At 44.0% G+C, this 17323-nt stretch overlaps 1 protein-coding gene across 1 annotated transcript in view; it reads right to left on the bottom strand.

Annotated features, from left to right (window-relative positions):
* The window catches only part of plxna3 (plexin A3), a gene marked incomplete at its 5' end in the record, with an annotated part of 238462 nt that overhangs the window by 115163 nt on the left and 105976 nt on the right, over positions 1-17323 (bottom strand). Inside the window, 2 exons of the mRNA XM_080733945.1 lie at positions 5481-5513; positions 6008-6115. Coding sequence (XP_080590071.1) covers positions 5481-5513; positions 6008-6115 — 141 coding nt within the window. The remainder of the gene's footprint in view (positions 1-5480; positions 5514-6007; positions 6116-17323) is intronic.

Raw genomic sequence — 17323 nt, 5'->3', positions numbered from 1 at the left:
CGGCCAACAAAGTAAATCGTCACTGTCGGGCAGAAACCTCGTATCTCCAAGTTTCAAATTTGTACATTTTTTCCCAAAGCAAAGCCCTGCTTCATCATACAAGGCCGTCGCACAAAAGTAGTGAAAACAGCAGATCTACAAGCACACAACGCCTCGCGGTGCGAGGCGTTGTGTGCTTGTAAATCTGCTGTTTTCACTAGTTTGAATCGTTTTTAAAATGATAAATACAAAACAAACGGTTTTGGACATACAAGGTTTCCACCCGACAACGACGGAATATAACTCATGTAATTGGCCCACTGGCTTGTCACTTTGTCACAAATCTTTGAGTAGCAGCAGCGCTATCCCTCTCTATAGCGCGCAATGAGGGCCTCTCCAACTCTTTTTCCCGGGCTGAATCAGGGGCCCAGCACGTCCCTGACTGTGACCGCCAGCACTGTGGCGCCCAACACTTATATATCATCGTTGCGAGCGTTGTTGTTGTTGTGTCGCATGCCTGACGCACGTGTGATCGTTACCGCGTTGTGTACGGGGGAAATTAGGTGAGCTCTGCAGGCACAAGTCACAACGTTTGATGTGCCGCAGCGTATGAATTTTGAAACGATTCGCCCTCCCACAGAGTGTGTGTGTGTGTGTGTGTGTGTGTGTGTGTGTGTGTGTGTGTGTGTGTGTGTGTGTGTGTGTGTGTGTGTGTGTGTGCAGGGGTGTCACACCAAATTCTGGGCCCTGGGTACAAGGATTCACTGCGGGCCCCCCGCACAATTATTTTGTGCTTTAACTATTGACAAATAGCAGATATACAAGCTCACAGGTTGAAAACCCTGTTTCTATGTCAGTGGTGCTCAAACTTTTTCATGTGAAGGACCCCGAAAATGATATGTATTTTATTTGGCCACGGACCCCCATCTCAAAATATTTAGTTCCAGGGACCCCCCCCAGAAGCAAAATTTGAGTTAAAAATGTTTGCTTAAAAAATACATATATTCAGAGATTTGCACAAATTTTCACGACTTTTCAAAAATAGCAGATCTACAAGCTTGCAGCTGTGAGCTTGTATATCTGCAATTTTTCAATAGCTAAAGTATAAAATAATTAAGGCCCCTCCCTCCAGCTTGGGCCCTAGTAACTCAGTCCCACTACCCTCCCCCCCTTGTGACGCCCCTGTGTGTGTGTGTGTGTGTGTGTGTGTGTGTGTGTGTGTGTGTGTGTGTGTGTGTGTGTGTGTGTGTGTGTGTGTGTGTGTGTGTGTGTGTGTGCGCGTGCGTGCGTCTCATACCGTGGCAAGCAGAAAACACACAGTGCATCTTTTAACTGGGACAGTGTTGTCGCAGTAGAATAAAGACTGCGACTGAACGCAAACCGTCTCTCCGACTCTCTCTCATTTCAATTGGCTCCATTTGCTGTGATCAAGATGTGTCCACAGACACAGAGCCAAGTGAAACTGAAGTAACTGGAGTGAAACAGTACGGTATTTTGCCTCTGAGATGGAGATGGGAGTTTTATAGATTTCTTTGGGGATTGTTTATTTGGTGTTGGTCACTCTGGGTGTTGCCTTGTTTGCTTTTTTGGAGCGGTGAAAGCGCTCCCAATAGACAGGTATGTCCGTGGGTATGTGGGTGGGTGGGTGGGTGGGTGGCTGGCTGGGTGGCTGGGTGGCCGTGTCCGTAGCCTGGCAATACCTTGAGTGGCCACACACAACACACTAGTTAAAGGAGGGGCGCTGTTTTGTGCAGGCCAGGCACACTCACCACTCACTCACACACGCACGCAACACACACACACACACACACACACACACATAGCTGCTCAGATTCACCGCTCCACTTCGAACCGAGGTTTGATTTTTTTTTTTTATTGCGGCAATTGTGCCATGATGACGTAATAACGCACGGACATGATTGGAATATGGCACCCATGGCTGTGTTTAAGTGTGACTGATTAGCCATACTGTTAAACGCTAATGAAGACCTTTTAGGTCGGTATGCTTTGGTCATGATTTGTTGCCTCGCCTTAAAAATAATCCCATATTTTTTTCATCAAAGACAGAGTGCCTTGGAATATATATAATTTTTTTAATACTGTAACCCTATAGGGCAACACAAATTATCCATTCATTTTTCCCATAGATATTTAGAAATATATTTATATAAATTGTTTTAAGCCTAGAATCAAGCCATCCAGGATCCAGGTGGTCAGAATTATGAGCCAGCCCGTTCTCACTCCCACTGCTTCACCCCCCTGACGCACTTCGGACTCTCTTTCGGCGTCACCCGCGCAGACACTTTGGGACACTTTCAGCGTCATCCGATAGACGGGGAGGGAGAGTCTTAGTGCGCATGCGCCGACACATGTTTACTCGAACATGAATCTACCGTCAGTGGGACACAAACCACCACCTTCATTGATCGTAGCCATGCTTCCCTACCGACTGAGCTAGCAATCCTGGCTGACAAAGCCACTTTTTTTTGTGCTTTTACCTTTGACAACGTGGATTCTAATGCAACGTGGAGGTAACGTGTCCGACCACCTAAACTATGCCTAACTCTAACCCAAACCCTAAACTTAACCTCAGTAAAACTATGCCTAACCCTAACCCAAACCCTAAACCTAACCTCAGTAAAACTATGCCCAACCCTAACCCTAACCTTAACCTCAGTAAAACTAACATGCCCAAAGCGTCCCCAACTCGAAGCAGTAGGCATACCCAAAGCGTCCCCTCTTGTGACGCAGTAGGGTCCTTGACAGGGCGTCAGGTGTCTGACTACTTAGGGGTGAGAATATGTTGTATGAGCAGACACCAAACGTTGGACGTTGGACATGGACGTTTTAGGCTACCAAAACATACAGTGAAAACACCTTAAGGTCCCACCTTGGTTAAAAATAATCCATCCGATTTAACCCTGCAAGGCCCACTGTCGCTTTTTGGACACATTTTTATTTTATCTATAAGAGTTTAAATAATTTGTTTTCCTGTTCTTTTTTCACATTAACATCACCAATGTTGTCGTTGTAGTTCTAACCTACACTATCAGAAGAAAGTTCTCATGTCGGACAGAGCATGTAGTCGCTTTTAAAGTACTGTGAAGTTTCATTCCTCTGCTGGAATAAATGGATCCCTGCGAGGGCTCACTCCGGGCTGAATATTTGTCATGGCCCAAGAAAACATGATTCTAAACAGCCCTGGAACCCTGGCTCCCCTCATTAAGTCAGAGGTGTCATCTTAGATTCTGATTTCAGCTCTAACTCCCGCAAGGTGACCATGACAGCCCTTAACGCTTTAATCTCAAAAACATTGGTGCGCTCATATTTTCTCTTTTTTTCTCCCCCCAAGTGGACCTGACTTTACTGCAGTGCACTGTTTTTACTGGACTCCCCAAGAAGTCTTCAGAGGCTCTTCCATCTCCTTCTAAAGTCTGCTGCTAGGAAACTGAAGAGAACAGGAAGGTCCAGAGCACATCGTCACACCAGTCTTAGCCCCACTCATCAAGGATTGGGGCACAACCCAAGCACTATCTTTGGGGCGCTTAAGCCCCTATCAGAGTCTGCGGTGAAGAGCCTATCACCGCAAATGTTAGGTGATCAGCTATCCACCTAAAGTGAGAAAATAAGTGGAGGCCATCATAGTCATAGTCACGGTGAAGTCCTATCATTGTGACTGACTGGTCTAGATCGACCAATCAGTGAACGGGGTGATGGGCCGATCTGTCTGAAAGTAAAAACAGAGTCGGGGTTCGCGGTGGATAGCTCTTCACCGCGAGTAATGACGCAATGTTGTAGTTTTATGACTTAAAGTTATACCATGTAACTTCTTTTATAAAACAAATCTTAAAATTGTCCTAACTGTTACATCGCTAAAGTTTTAGAACCCCCACTCTGTTATTTTCAGCTTCTGAAGCCTTCTCTTTATATGTTTTCTATGAGTTGTGAGGGGGGGAGAATTTCCCGGCAAAATGATGTCATCTCCCACATGATACACTACCGGCCAATCACAGCGCCGATCATACACCACCGGCCAATCACAGCGAGTCTTGCTGTCTCTAAAGGAAGTAGCTTCCCTCAGCAACTGTGTTTACATTGGTGAAGGAATCTTGCTTGCTACTCCCTCAATCCTGGTCTAAAAATGATGGGAGACGGCTCTACGGAATCGTATCGGCGAGGCGGAGGTGCTTGCGATGGCCGCGGGGGTCCGCGGACCCCCGTTCCGGTGGTCCGCGGCGACTCTGGCCGAAAAAAGCAATACCGCTACTGACCACTAGTTGAGCAGCTTCCACAGTACAGCTTTAAAAAGACTACACCGCGGTGCCTACTATGATAGGGGCTTTAGGCACCACAGATCGGCGATCCCATTTTGGATTGTTTTTAATCAAATCTAATTGATCTAAACTCGGGAGACTCTGGCCTCGGCACGCAGAGACATCGGGAGAAAATAGTAGAATCACTGTGCAAACAGAGACTCAAGAGTAATTACCTTTGAACACGTCTGAAGTATTATTTTGTGCACAACCTTGCAGAAGCTTATCCCAAGCTAACCTTACTATGTGGATAAATAGGCCAACTATTTCTGACAGCCAAATGCTCTATTCTTATGGCTTGCTAAGCAACATTTCCCTCATGTGCACATCGTTCCTATTCCCTTCAGATCACACATACATTATTTAGTCTTGTTTGTATTGTTCCACTTTTGCTTTGGCAACGTTAACATGTTTCTCATGCCAAAATAAAAGCCCTTTGAATACAAACGAGTGTGTGTGTGTGTGTGTGTGTGTGTGTGCGTGTGCGTGTGCGTGTGTGTGTGTGTCTTTTCCCAATGACCAGCACGTCCCTGTTCACAGCGTGGCCTGATTAGAGACAATGGTCCAGTAATCGCTGATAGGAAAAATGATTTCTGAGTAGCGTTTGAATCATGGTTCACACGCAGCGCGAGTGCGTTACCAGTAAGACTCCCTAATCAGGAGATAAGCATGTATACACAAATTGGTCTGTCCATGTTGATGACATGACTGTAGAGATACTGTACCGCTTTGCGTTATTTTAGGGCAAAATCTGTAGGAGCAGTGTCCAAAAATGTGTTCTTAAAAAAACGGCCTGATGGTGGCGCTAGATGGGACAGATGCATTTTGATGACATGACTGTAGAGATACCTTGTACCGCTTTGCGTGATTTTAGGGCAAAATCTGTAGGAGCAGTGTCCAAAAGAAAAATTTACCGACGGCAGGGCCTTTAGCAGCGAGCCCACACTGTTTCGTAGGAACAGTATTTCTAGTTACCTGTTTGTTGTTCAGTTAGAGTTCTCAACAGGCCTGAAAATTAAGGCCTGGCCCTAACTGGGCCCTAACTGGGCAGGCCCGAGGCCCTACCCGGCCCTAGTTAGCATACATTTTAGGCCCTACCCGGCCCGAAAACATTGGGTATGGTCGGGTTCGGGCAGATTTTGAGAACTCTATGTTCAGTAAGTAGATGTATTGGTGGTAAGTATTTACCTGTTTGTTACTCAGTAAGTAGATGTATTGGTGGTAAGTATTTACCTGTTTGTTACTCAGTAGGTAGATGTATTGGTGGTAAGTATTTACCTGTTTGTTGCTCAGTAAATAGATGTATTGGTGGTAAGTATTTACCTGTTTGTTACTCAGTAGGTAGATGTATTGGTGGTCAGTATTTACCTGTTTGTTGCTCAGTAGGTAGATGTATTGGTGGTCAGTATTTACCTGTTTGTTTCTCAGTAAATAGATGTATTGATCAGTCATTACCTGTTTGTTGCTCAGTAAATAGATGTATTGATCAGTCATTACCTTACCTGTTTGTTGCTCAGTAAGTAGATGTATTGGTGGTCAGTATTTACCTGTTTGTTGCTCAGTAGGTAGATGTATTGGTGGTCAGTATTTACCTGTTTGTTGCTCAGTAAGTAGATGTATTGGTGGTCAGTATTTACCTGTTTGTTGCTCAGTAAGTAGATGTATTGGTGGTCAGTATTTACCTGTTTGTTGCTCAGTAGGTAGATGTATTGGTGGTCGGGACTGAAGACCATGTCTCGGAGGATGGGCTTCCCCTCCACCACGGTCACCGTCTCGTACAGCAAGGCACTCTGGGAAGCGGGAGGGATCCCGTCCACGCGGATCTGAAACAAAACAAAAACGCACACATTTTAAACACACAGGTTTAGTTTTACGTTTCAATGCATAAATGCTGACAATCGAGGAACCACAGTGTCAGGCGTGACTGACAGAGATACGGACAACATGTGCCGGTTTCCATTGTTAACTCACAGTCGCAATAAATGTCCGATGTCTGTCTGATATAAACACATGCCGACATCACTGACACTAAACAGTGACATCTGTACTGCGCATGCGTCACCGCCATGGTAACAGCCGCATGCTGAAACAGTGCCCAAATGTGGAGATGACACTGATACACAACTTTTTTTTTTTTCTCTTTCTTTTTTTTTTTTTCAATTATTTTTATTAACTTTTAAACATTTCTTCCATGTTACAAAATATTTCTTTAAAATCATTACAACACTTTTACAAAATGCATAGTTATCAAAACCCCTTCCCTACCCTGTACCAGTACAAAATTCCCACAATGCATGATACACAACTGATACACAACTGATACACAACCCATAATAACCCAAACTGCACATAATTCGGAGCACATTATGTTCGAACGGGCAAGGACCAGTTGTGGGCTTCATTATTTATCTATCAGTCAAGTCCTCAAAATGAAATCATTTATCAGTCAAGTCCTCAAAATGACATAAGACAATGCCTTTGTACTGACAGTACAAAGGCAGGGCCCTTAGCCAATGAGGTGCAGCTAAAGGGTAGATCTTTGTGCCCATACATGGTGTTACATGCGAGCCCAAACTGTTTCGTAGGGAACAGTATTTCTACTTGTATTATAAGTTACAAAATTGACCCTTCCAATGTCTGTAACTCTAACGAATGCAAACCCATTTGGTTCCATTTCTTCTTACACTCACTCTCACAGTTATATGGGGGAAGGGGGGGGGGGGTCTTTGGAATTAAAAATAAAGTTTGAGGACGACTGCATTAAGAGAATAAGGGTATCTCTGAGGGGCTTTATGTAAAAAATATATATTAAGCTTGCTTTAAGGATATGAAAAACACCAAGATGGGAACAGCATCCCCCCAAATGTCCCCAAACACTCTCTCTCTCTCATGCTTCCCACTCTGAACACCCCCCCCCCCCCCTTCTCTGTGACCTAGAAAATACTAGACACAAAGAGAGAGGAGTGACGAGAGGACAGAATGGATGGGAGACGATGGAGGAGAGGAGAGGAGAGGAGAGGAGAGGAGAGGAGAGGGGAGAGGAGAGGAGAGGAGAGGAGAGGAGAGGAGAGGAGAGGAGAGGGGAGAGGAGAGGAGAGGAGAGGAGAGGAGAGGAGAGGAGAGGAGAGGAGAGGAGAGGGAGGGGAGAGGAGAGGAGAGGAGAGGAGAGGAGAGGAGAGGAGAGGAGAGGAGAGGAGAGGAGAGGAGGGGAGGGGAGGGGAGGGGAGAGGAGAGGAGAGGAGAGGAGAGGGGAGGAGAGGGGAGGGGAGGGGGTCAGTGAGGACAGTCAGACATTGGCCAGTGTGTTAATTGGCTGGCGGCTCGTTAAGCAGCCGGGGTTAATTAGAAACGACGGTCTGGTTCTCACAACACTGGAGGTGGTAAACTGTGTGGTGAACACACACACACACACACACACACACACACACACACACACACACACACACACACACACACACACACACACACACACACACACACACACACACACACACACACACACACACACACACACACACACACACAGTTCCACTCATGCAGACGCTGACGATCTATCGTTAGCTAACAAGCTTCCGTCGGTGCTGAGATGAGATCGGTTCATTGGTTCACTGATAACAGGAGGACTGCAAATCCCAGAATGCAACAGGAAATGCCATCACCCCAAAATTCTCCGCTCCGCCTAGAGAAGTCTACTATCTGGGATTCTTTTTCACAGAAGTGTTTTTTCAAAACAAGCAGTTTTCTACAGACCCTAAGTTCAGTAGGCTTGAGTCAAGGCGGGGCGAGTGGTGGCGACATCAGAGCTGGCATGCTCATCATACCCCCCCCCCCCCTCCCCCCCTCTCTCTCTCTCTCTCTCTCTCTCTCTCTCTCTCTCTCTCTCTCTCTCTCTCTCTTCTAAGTATGCCTCTCTCTCTCTCCCTCCCTCGCTCTCCATTACAGCTGTCAAATAAAGGTTTGAAAGAATTTCCCCCGAAAATAACTTGTCAGAAACATGTCAATCACTGTGCTGATGAACATTTTAACAACTTAAACCCTATGTACACCTCCACTAGGACCGCCCCTTTCTGTTTCCACCTCTACACCAAAACTCTTCACAGGAAGACAGCCAACGGAGATTTGTAGAGTTAGGTAGCAGGGGTGTAACGATACAATTTAACAGCGATTCGATACATATCACGACACATGGTTGACGATTCGATACATGGACGATATTGGTTCATTCATGGCGTTACGATACGATTCGATTCAATGATTTAAAATCGATATTGTAACTATTTAGCAAAGAAATCAGGTCTGTGTGAAAGGTGTGGATAGTGACGGTTTTTAAGGGAAACGTGTATTATTATGGATATAAATAAGTAAACACAGTGATCTGCCAAATACATGGACATTGTATATTGACAAACCTGCACCTTGACATGAACCCAGAGATTACACACATTTATCGATAGACCAGTGTAGCAATATGGAATGGAAAAGTAATTAAACCCCTCCTTATAATTTGTTCTTCTTAAAAATGCTAAATACAATGCACAAGTAGCTAGTATCGATACAATCGATTCTTTGCACTGCCGATTCAATGCGATACAAAATCAAACGACACAATTCGATTTTAGCTGTTTTAATTTTGATATACTTTGATTTTTTAAGTTAAAAACGATATTTCTATACAGTTACTATATCGTTACACCCCTAGTAGGCAGGTAGGTACTTTATTCAAGTGCTGCAGCAGCTCATAACACAGGAATAGTGAAAGAGGAGATGAGAGGAGAATGAAAGAGGAGAGGATGAATGGAAAGAGGAAGAGAGCAATAAAGAAGAACAGAAAGAGAATGGAGTGATAGAGGAAGTTGTGATCTGACCCCATGGACCCCCAGGAATCAAACCCACAACACCTGCTTTGTTCCTAAACAGCTAGCACACACACACACCCAAACCCAGATGCAAATGTGCTCTCACACACACACAGCTTCTTGGCTGTCTAGCCTGGGGCCGTCTCACTGACATTAACTACTAACCTCTCTGACAGACACACACACACACACACACACACACACACACACACACACACACACACACACACACACACACACACACACACACACACACACACACACACACACACACACACACACACACACACACACACACACACACACACACACACACACACACGGCCTGAGGAGGTCCATGTGACCCCAGATCTGACCTGTGAACTTTAACCTCTCAACCCGGAGATCTACAAAACTGCCGGTTCATTGTGTGTGTGTGTGTGTGTGTGTGTGTGTGTGTGTGTGTGCTCATGCTTCATGAAGTTTCATGAAGTCATCATCGTATGGTCATCATCTGCCCTCGTTGGAATGTGAGATCACTGATTTATACTTCGTCGCACGTCGGGGTCACGTGCTGAAAACAGATCTACAAGCTCACGACGACAGGTCTATAAATTAAGCGTTAACTGTTCACCACAAAGATGTTTTGAAGACGTTTGCTACGGAGTTGTGGACTTAGAGACGGTTGTATGACAGTGAGCAGATAATTGTATGTGGGGGTGATCTGTCCATTTAACCCCTTAAACCCTATATACCTAGTTGATCCCCCCCCCACCCGCCCAGGCGTTGTGAACTTGTAGATCTGAGCGCAAAACCCGAGTGCAACCGAACATAAAATAACTTGTCTTTTAGTTCTACTGGATCTCTCCTCCACTAGTCCCTCCCTGACATTTTAGTCTAGTTTTTATTTGTTGACCAAACTGTCAATATATTTAGTCATAGTTTTATCCTCATAGCTTAGTTTTTATTTAGTTTTTGTCAGTGAAAGAAAGTAGTCGACGAAAATGTATCGTCAGTTTTGGTCGACAAATTAAACACAGCTCCACACTACTGATGTGTACAGTGGTTATATCTAAATCAAATGTGCTGAAACTGTGTGGAAACAATATGTGAATAAATAAATATTGCTATTAATAGCATCAGAGAAGCGGTGAGGACTTCGTGTTGCTGTGATGTGTCATTAAAGCTGGTTTTCAAAGCGCTGGGCTTGGGTTTGTCACTGCTACCCGACAAGGCAAAGACGTGACTTTCATTTAGCCTTCTGAAGTAGTTTCTTCAAACATGAATTATTCATAAAATATACAGGAACTCTCTAGAGTCTAGACGCATCGCTAACGTCATCACTATTCCTTGCCAATATTTAAGAAACATTGAAACATATGTATGTTATTTCTTCCTCGCTCTTTCCTCAGGCGTGTCACATGACTCGGGTTCAAGTGGTTAAAATGTCTCTACAGATTATTACTATCATCATCATCAGCTTTTATAGACACGCTGCTTCATGTCAGCTGTGATTGATTGATTGATTGACTGATAGGTTGATCCAGGAAACTGTCCCTACCACCAGATCACAACTGATCAACATCAATCAAAGTGATCGATAACGTGTCGGTCAGCTAATCAACAACAACAATCGATCTCTGGCACATTGTCTAACATCGCCAGGGTGTGTGTGTGTGAGTGTGTGTGTGTGTGTGTGTGTGTGTGTGTCTTCAGTAAGTGTTTTCATTCAGGGTGTATAAACACAGGAAATGAGGTCATCCGGACAGGAACTGGCTGCTAAGGGTCTCGCTTTAGAACCTGACAGCATGGCTGATGGCAACGACGATAAATACACATGCGCGCGCACACACACACACACACACACACACACACACACACACACACACACACACACACACACACACACACACACACACACACACACACACACACACACACACACACACACACACACACACACACACACACACACACACACACACACACACAAATGTCCAGACTACTGCAGACTGTAAGCTGAGTGAAGTCGGGAGATCAGTCATTTTAAACGTGAAAAAAAATATATGAAAAAGTAGCTGGATACAACTTAGCCGGGGGTGCCTGATGGAGGGGAAAAGAACTGGTTGGAATAACGTGTTCCTTCCATGTGCTACGTCCAAACCGTGGAAATCCCCCCTGTCAGGTGAAAAGAAGCAACTTGGACTCCTCATGCATTGGAAGCATGAGGTCAGTCCGTTGTCTCCCCAGGCGCAGCAGAGGGAGAGCAGAGCCCAGGATTACACAGCTTAGGCAATTGGCACTGGGTGAAAAAATGGGTTACAAAATCATGGGATAAAAATTATAAGGAAAAAAAAAACATTATCAATAGCTAGAATGACTGACAAGCTTTGCCCGCCATGAAGTGATACTACTTGATCATAATCATAATTTTCAAAAGCATCGATAACATGATCACTCTTCCCTGAAGGACAGATGGTTGGCCCATGATTCAGTTGGATTTCTCATCAGACAGATGCAGGACAAAGCATGTATGATATCGTCACTGTCGGGCAGAAACCTCGTATCTCCAGGTTTCAAATGTGTACGTCTTTTGCGCTGCTTCATCATACAAGACTGTCGCACAAAACTAGTGAAAACAGCAGATCTACAAGCACACAACGCCTCGCGATGCGAGGCATTGTGTGCTTGTAGATCTGCTGTTTTCACTAGCTTAGTACATTTTATAGATGATAAATACAACATACAAGGTTTCCACCCGACAACGACGATATAATACAACATAATAACGCTTAGTTTTCGTTTAAGTTTGCTGTCAGATCAAATCTGACAACTATCAGCCACCACAACCGACCACAGTTCATTCCATCTTCTGGTGGTCGAATGGGACGAGCCACATGCACGTGCGTGCGTGCGTGCGTGTGCACGGCACATATCACACTTTCTAAAACGGCTAGTTCCATTCCTTGATTCTGATTGGCTGGTTTCCTTTTAATTGCTGTGATATGTGAGACTATAACCCGCAACTTTAATCAGTTTATATCAAACGCAGGTGCGTTATTTCTTTCCACAGTGTTGTGAAGCTAGACTAGAGAACTTTAAGTAACAGGTGTGTGTCGTTTCTGCAGCCTGGCTGGGAACTACTTTCTTGTAGCTGGGGACTACTTTCTTGCAGAGCAGACCTTATAGTGAATTATTAGTGACATAGAACAGTTTTAATTGGTACATGTCTATGATTTTTCATGTTGCCATATTGTAACTGTTTTAGAAAAGCAATAAGCCACGCAAGGCTTGTGGTTAGTTACCTGTATTTTACACAGGCTGAGAGGGTTGGAGACACTCGGCTGCGCCTCGTGTCTCCCTACGCCTCTCAGCCGGTGTAAAATACCAGGTAACCACTCGCCTCTTGTGGCTTATTGCTTCAATAACCCTGAGGCGTCTGACATTTTGTTTTATAATAATGCAGTTTGGGGTCAGGGGTGTCCTGGCCGACTGGGAAGGAGTTTTAATGCATCTGCATTTTGAGCAAACATGCAGAGTGGCCATACTGTGCTTGTGAAGCCCCCACCACCCTCCCTTAAAGGGTAAATTAGCCAACCAGAAGAGCTCCACCCAAACTCCTTAACTCCACCAAACCCGCTGCCATGGACAGCCACAACTGACTGTCGGTGAGTCACTACAGCCAACCACCCATGACAACCATGTACACAATACAACACACACTAACATACATTACTACACACACTAACACACATGACAACACATGTACACATTACAAGACAATAGGGCATTAACGACTTGTGATTTTTGCAAGTCGACTCGACTCAGTAAAAAGTTGAGTTGAAGTCGACTTTATCGTTTGATGACGTCATCACATCACAGACGACCCCCCAATTATGTTGGGGAGTCCCCAGATGATTAACTTAATGTGCAACATTGTTTTCTCACTCAACTGTAAACAAACCAACATAAAGTTTAAGTGTATAGAGGGTATCTGCACGTTTCTAAAGTGACAATTTAAGGAGTTTTTAATACCTCTAAAATGACAAATTAAACATTGTCCAAATTGTCAAATATATAGAGGCAGAAATTGTGAAAATAGCAGATCTACATGAGCATGTAGATCTGCTATTTTCACAATAGAAAGTACTTTTTTTTCAACTTCGACTTTCGGCTTTCTCTGGTGGGAGTCGACTTGTCTAATGAAGTCGACTGTCGACTTTTTCGTTAATGCCCTACAACACACACTAACATACATCACAAACATGTACACATTACAACGCACACTACAACAATTACAACAACAACTACAACAGACTTTGGGCCACACTTTCCAACACTTATGGGTCTGGTGCGTTGCTGCCTTAACTGTTCCCACGAGAGATTAACCCGTCAAGACCTGGAATTGTTTTATACTTTATCTATTGAAAAATAGCAGATAGAGCTTGTAGATCTGCTATTTTTGAAAAGTTGTGAAAACGTGTGGACATCTTTGATTGTATAGATTTTTCAAAGCAAACTTTAGCAACTCAAATCTCTGCTTCTGGGGGGGTCCCTGGAACAACATATTGTATTTTGAGATGGGGGTCCGCGGCCAAATACATGTCATTTTGCATGGGCCTCCTTGAAATGAAAAAAGTTTGAGAACCTCTGTTGATAGAAGTAGAGAAAAATAGAGTTTTTCATTTATAGAATTGGGTCAAAAATATTCAAAGACTTTTTTATCGTTTTTTCCAAAATAGCAGATCTACAAGTTTGTAGATCTGTTTGTAGCTTGTAGATCTGCTATTTTTCACTAGTTAAAGAATACAATAATGGTTAACGTAATAATGCGTAATAAATGCGTTCCCGGTCTACACGTCTTAATGTAGCGGCTGCAGTACTTAATACACGGTGCTATAGACGCAGCGTCTATGAGCATGAGAGAGCGGGCCATTAGGGGATGATAGAATATGTGTATGGAACAAACACTGACCATAAATATCCATCTGCTGCACGGCAGACAGGCTAATTTAACTTTAATCTAACTGAGAGTTGCTTCAACTCTCTGCTATGTCAGCGTCTCTCTCTCTCTCTCTCTCTGCACCACAGACAGAGGATTTAAGCTGCTTGCAGGGGCGCTGGAAGTGGGGTGCTGAGGGAGCTGCAGCTCCCCTGGTGGTGGGGAGGGGAAAAAAAAGAAAAAAAAAAAGAAAAAAAAAGTTTTTTTCTTTTTTTTTCTCTTTTTTTTTTAAATAAGCCTATATATACACACACACACAGAGCTATATTAAAACAATAATGTATTTGACTTTGGGGAATAAAATATGTTGAAAAAAGGTATTTGATTATCACATGGTGACCTAATCACATGGTCACCTTGCCACTTCCGGTCAGAAGGGAAGTCAAATTTAAATCCCGCTTTGATGGCACACCAAAGTCTATTTATTTGAGAACTAGAAACTGTCTATAGGCTCATTGTTGCAAACTAACCCGTTGTATATGGGGAACAAAAAACTGTAGAAAACTGTTACAAAAATAATACCCGATTTTGTAGTGTGTGCGTGAGTGACTGTGTGTGTGCATGCGTGCTGTGTGTTGCACTGTGTGCTAAAATAACTAGTAACTATATAGCTCCTTGTTACACCGTTGTGCGGGGAATAAGCACCCGAAACTGTAATAAAAATAACCCAAAACCGGATAAAAAACGTGAATTTTTCGGCCGCACGCATGAACTCCTCCAGGCTCAGCTCCCCTTGGGATTTGGGAGTTCCAGCGCCCCTGGCTGCTTGTATGACTCATAATGAAGTAGCTGGCAAATTCATGTCCGTTCATATAAAAAAGTTTTGTGTTTTTTCAGCAAACTATCATTATGCAAACGTTGCGCTTTTAGGATGCATTCGTTGAGCAAAATCGTTTCAATGTGCGATCAGCCCACTGGATCAATAAAGGTATCTATCTACCTACCTACAGTACCTACTAGGGCATTAACAACCTTTTGCAAGTCGACTCGACTCAGGAAAAAGATGAGTTGAAGTCGACCTTATCGGTTGATCACATTGACCGGTGGGTGAATGGGGAACAAACCCCGAAAATGACTTACCTCTGGACTTCATAGAATAGCCTAAAGCAATCCTTTCTCTCTTAATAAGGCTTTTGTTTTGATTTTAATATTATAGATTCCACTGCAACCAGCATCATTGAATAATGAGGGAATCACTCTGCCCTTGATAATAAGCAAGCATACAGTTTGAATGCTGTACACATGCACACGGAGCCAAAATAATTAGAGAAAAAATACTAAGCACTTTTTTTGTTTAATCAATGAAGTCGACTTGTCGAGTTTTTTTTTTACAAGGGCCCACGGAGTGAGTCCTTGTAGGGCCTAGCCCTAGACTTACTAACTTCAAACTTGTATTGTAACCAGGGACGTGCTGGCCATCGGGAAAAGCGGGACAACTCCCGAACGGCCGGTTCATTCCCGGCCTGTCCAGGCCGGCCATAAAAAAAAGAAAAAAAAAGAAAAAGAAATGTCGGCCTTCGTTCCATTTTGGGGGCTGGGCGGCCAACAAAGTAAATCGTCACTGTCGGGCAGAAACCTCGTATCTCCAAGTTTCAAATTTGTACATTTCTTTCGCAAAGCAAAGCCCTGCTTCATCATACAAGGCTGTCGCACAAAAGTAGGGAAAACAGCAGATCTACAAGCACACAACGCCTCGCGGTGCGAGGCGTTGTGTGCTTGTAGATCGTCTGTTTTCACTAGTTTAAATCATTTTTAAAATGATAAATACAAAACAAACGGTTTTGGACATACATAGTTTCCACCCGACAACGACGAAATATAACTCATGTACAATAATTGGTCCACTGGCTTGTCACTTGTCATGATCTGAAATGGCAAATCTTTGAGTAGCAGCAGCGCTATAGAGAGAGATCTCTCTCTATAGCGCGCAATGAGGGCCTCTCCAACTCTTTTTCCCGGGCTGAATCAGGGGCCCAGCATGTCCCTGAGTGTAACTATCTCATTTGACCAACTTGTGCTAATAGCTAGTGTTAGTATTAACTACTTTTACTAGCTAGTGCTACCAAGCTTATGTTACCGTCTCACGTTAGTAAATTCTAATCTTTTAACTTTTTGTCATCTCAATTCTGAGGAGTGGACAGAACTAACCCTGATCAGGGTTAGGGTTAGGCTACCAATGCAGAGGCAAACCAACAGACAGACAGACAGACAGCTAGACGACCGGACGACCCGACAGACAGGGCTGTAAATCTGACCAATTAAATTTCACTTACACTGTTTATTATTCCGAGCTGTGCAGCCATTGGTCGAAATATGATTCCAAGCTGACTGAGCTATTTAACACAGGTGTCCACACACATGCGCGCATGCACACACACACACACACACACACACACACACACACACACACACACACACACACACACACACACACACACACACACACACACACACACACACACACACACACACACACACACACACACACACACACACACACACACACACACACACACACACACACACACACAGCATACCCGGAGGTATTGCATTACAGAGGAATTCGAGGCAGCTGGTCAGAGGGCAGCTTGTGTGTGTTTTGCCTGTGATTTGTGAGTGGGTGACTGCGTGTGTGTGTGTGGGTGACTGCGTGTGTGTGTGTGTGTGTGTGTGTGTGTGTGTGTGTGTGTGTGTGTGTGTGTGTGTGTGTGTGTGTGTGTGAGAGAGTGGGTGACTGCGTGTGTGTGTGTCTGTGTGTGTGTGTGTGTGTGTGTCTGTGGGGACTTCCAGAACTAACTGGGGTTCCACAGAAAGCAGCAGAATTCAGACGGACAGACGGACAGACAGACAGCATGTGCATCGTTAGTTTTCCAAAACATCCAATTATACAGTATATCGTTGTTATCCGGTGGAACAAAACCGTTCTTTTAGTTAATTTATCATTTATCATTTTAAAAGAGATTTAAACTAGTGAAAATAGCCGATCTACAAGCACACAACGCCTCGCGGTGCGAGGCGTTGTGTGCTTGTAGATCAGCTATTTTCACTAGTCGTGTCCGACAGTCTTGCATTATGTAGCAGGGCTTTACTTTGGGACAGAAACTTACACATTTGAAACTCTGAGATTCAATGTTTTCTGCCTGACAGTGACGATATGTTGTGCAGAAACTTTGTATGTCAATATTTCATGGTTA

Source organism: Nannobrachium achirus (assembly GCF_963921795.1).
Source record: "Nannobrachium achirus genome assembly, chromosome: 9".
NCBI lineage: Eukaryota > Metazoa > Chordata > Actinopteri > Myctophiformes > Myctophidae > Nannobrachium > Nannobrachium achirus.
Note: the sequence above shows the minus strand (reverse complement) of the source record. Positions and strands in the feature narration are given on the sequence as shown.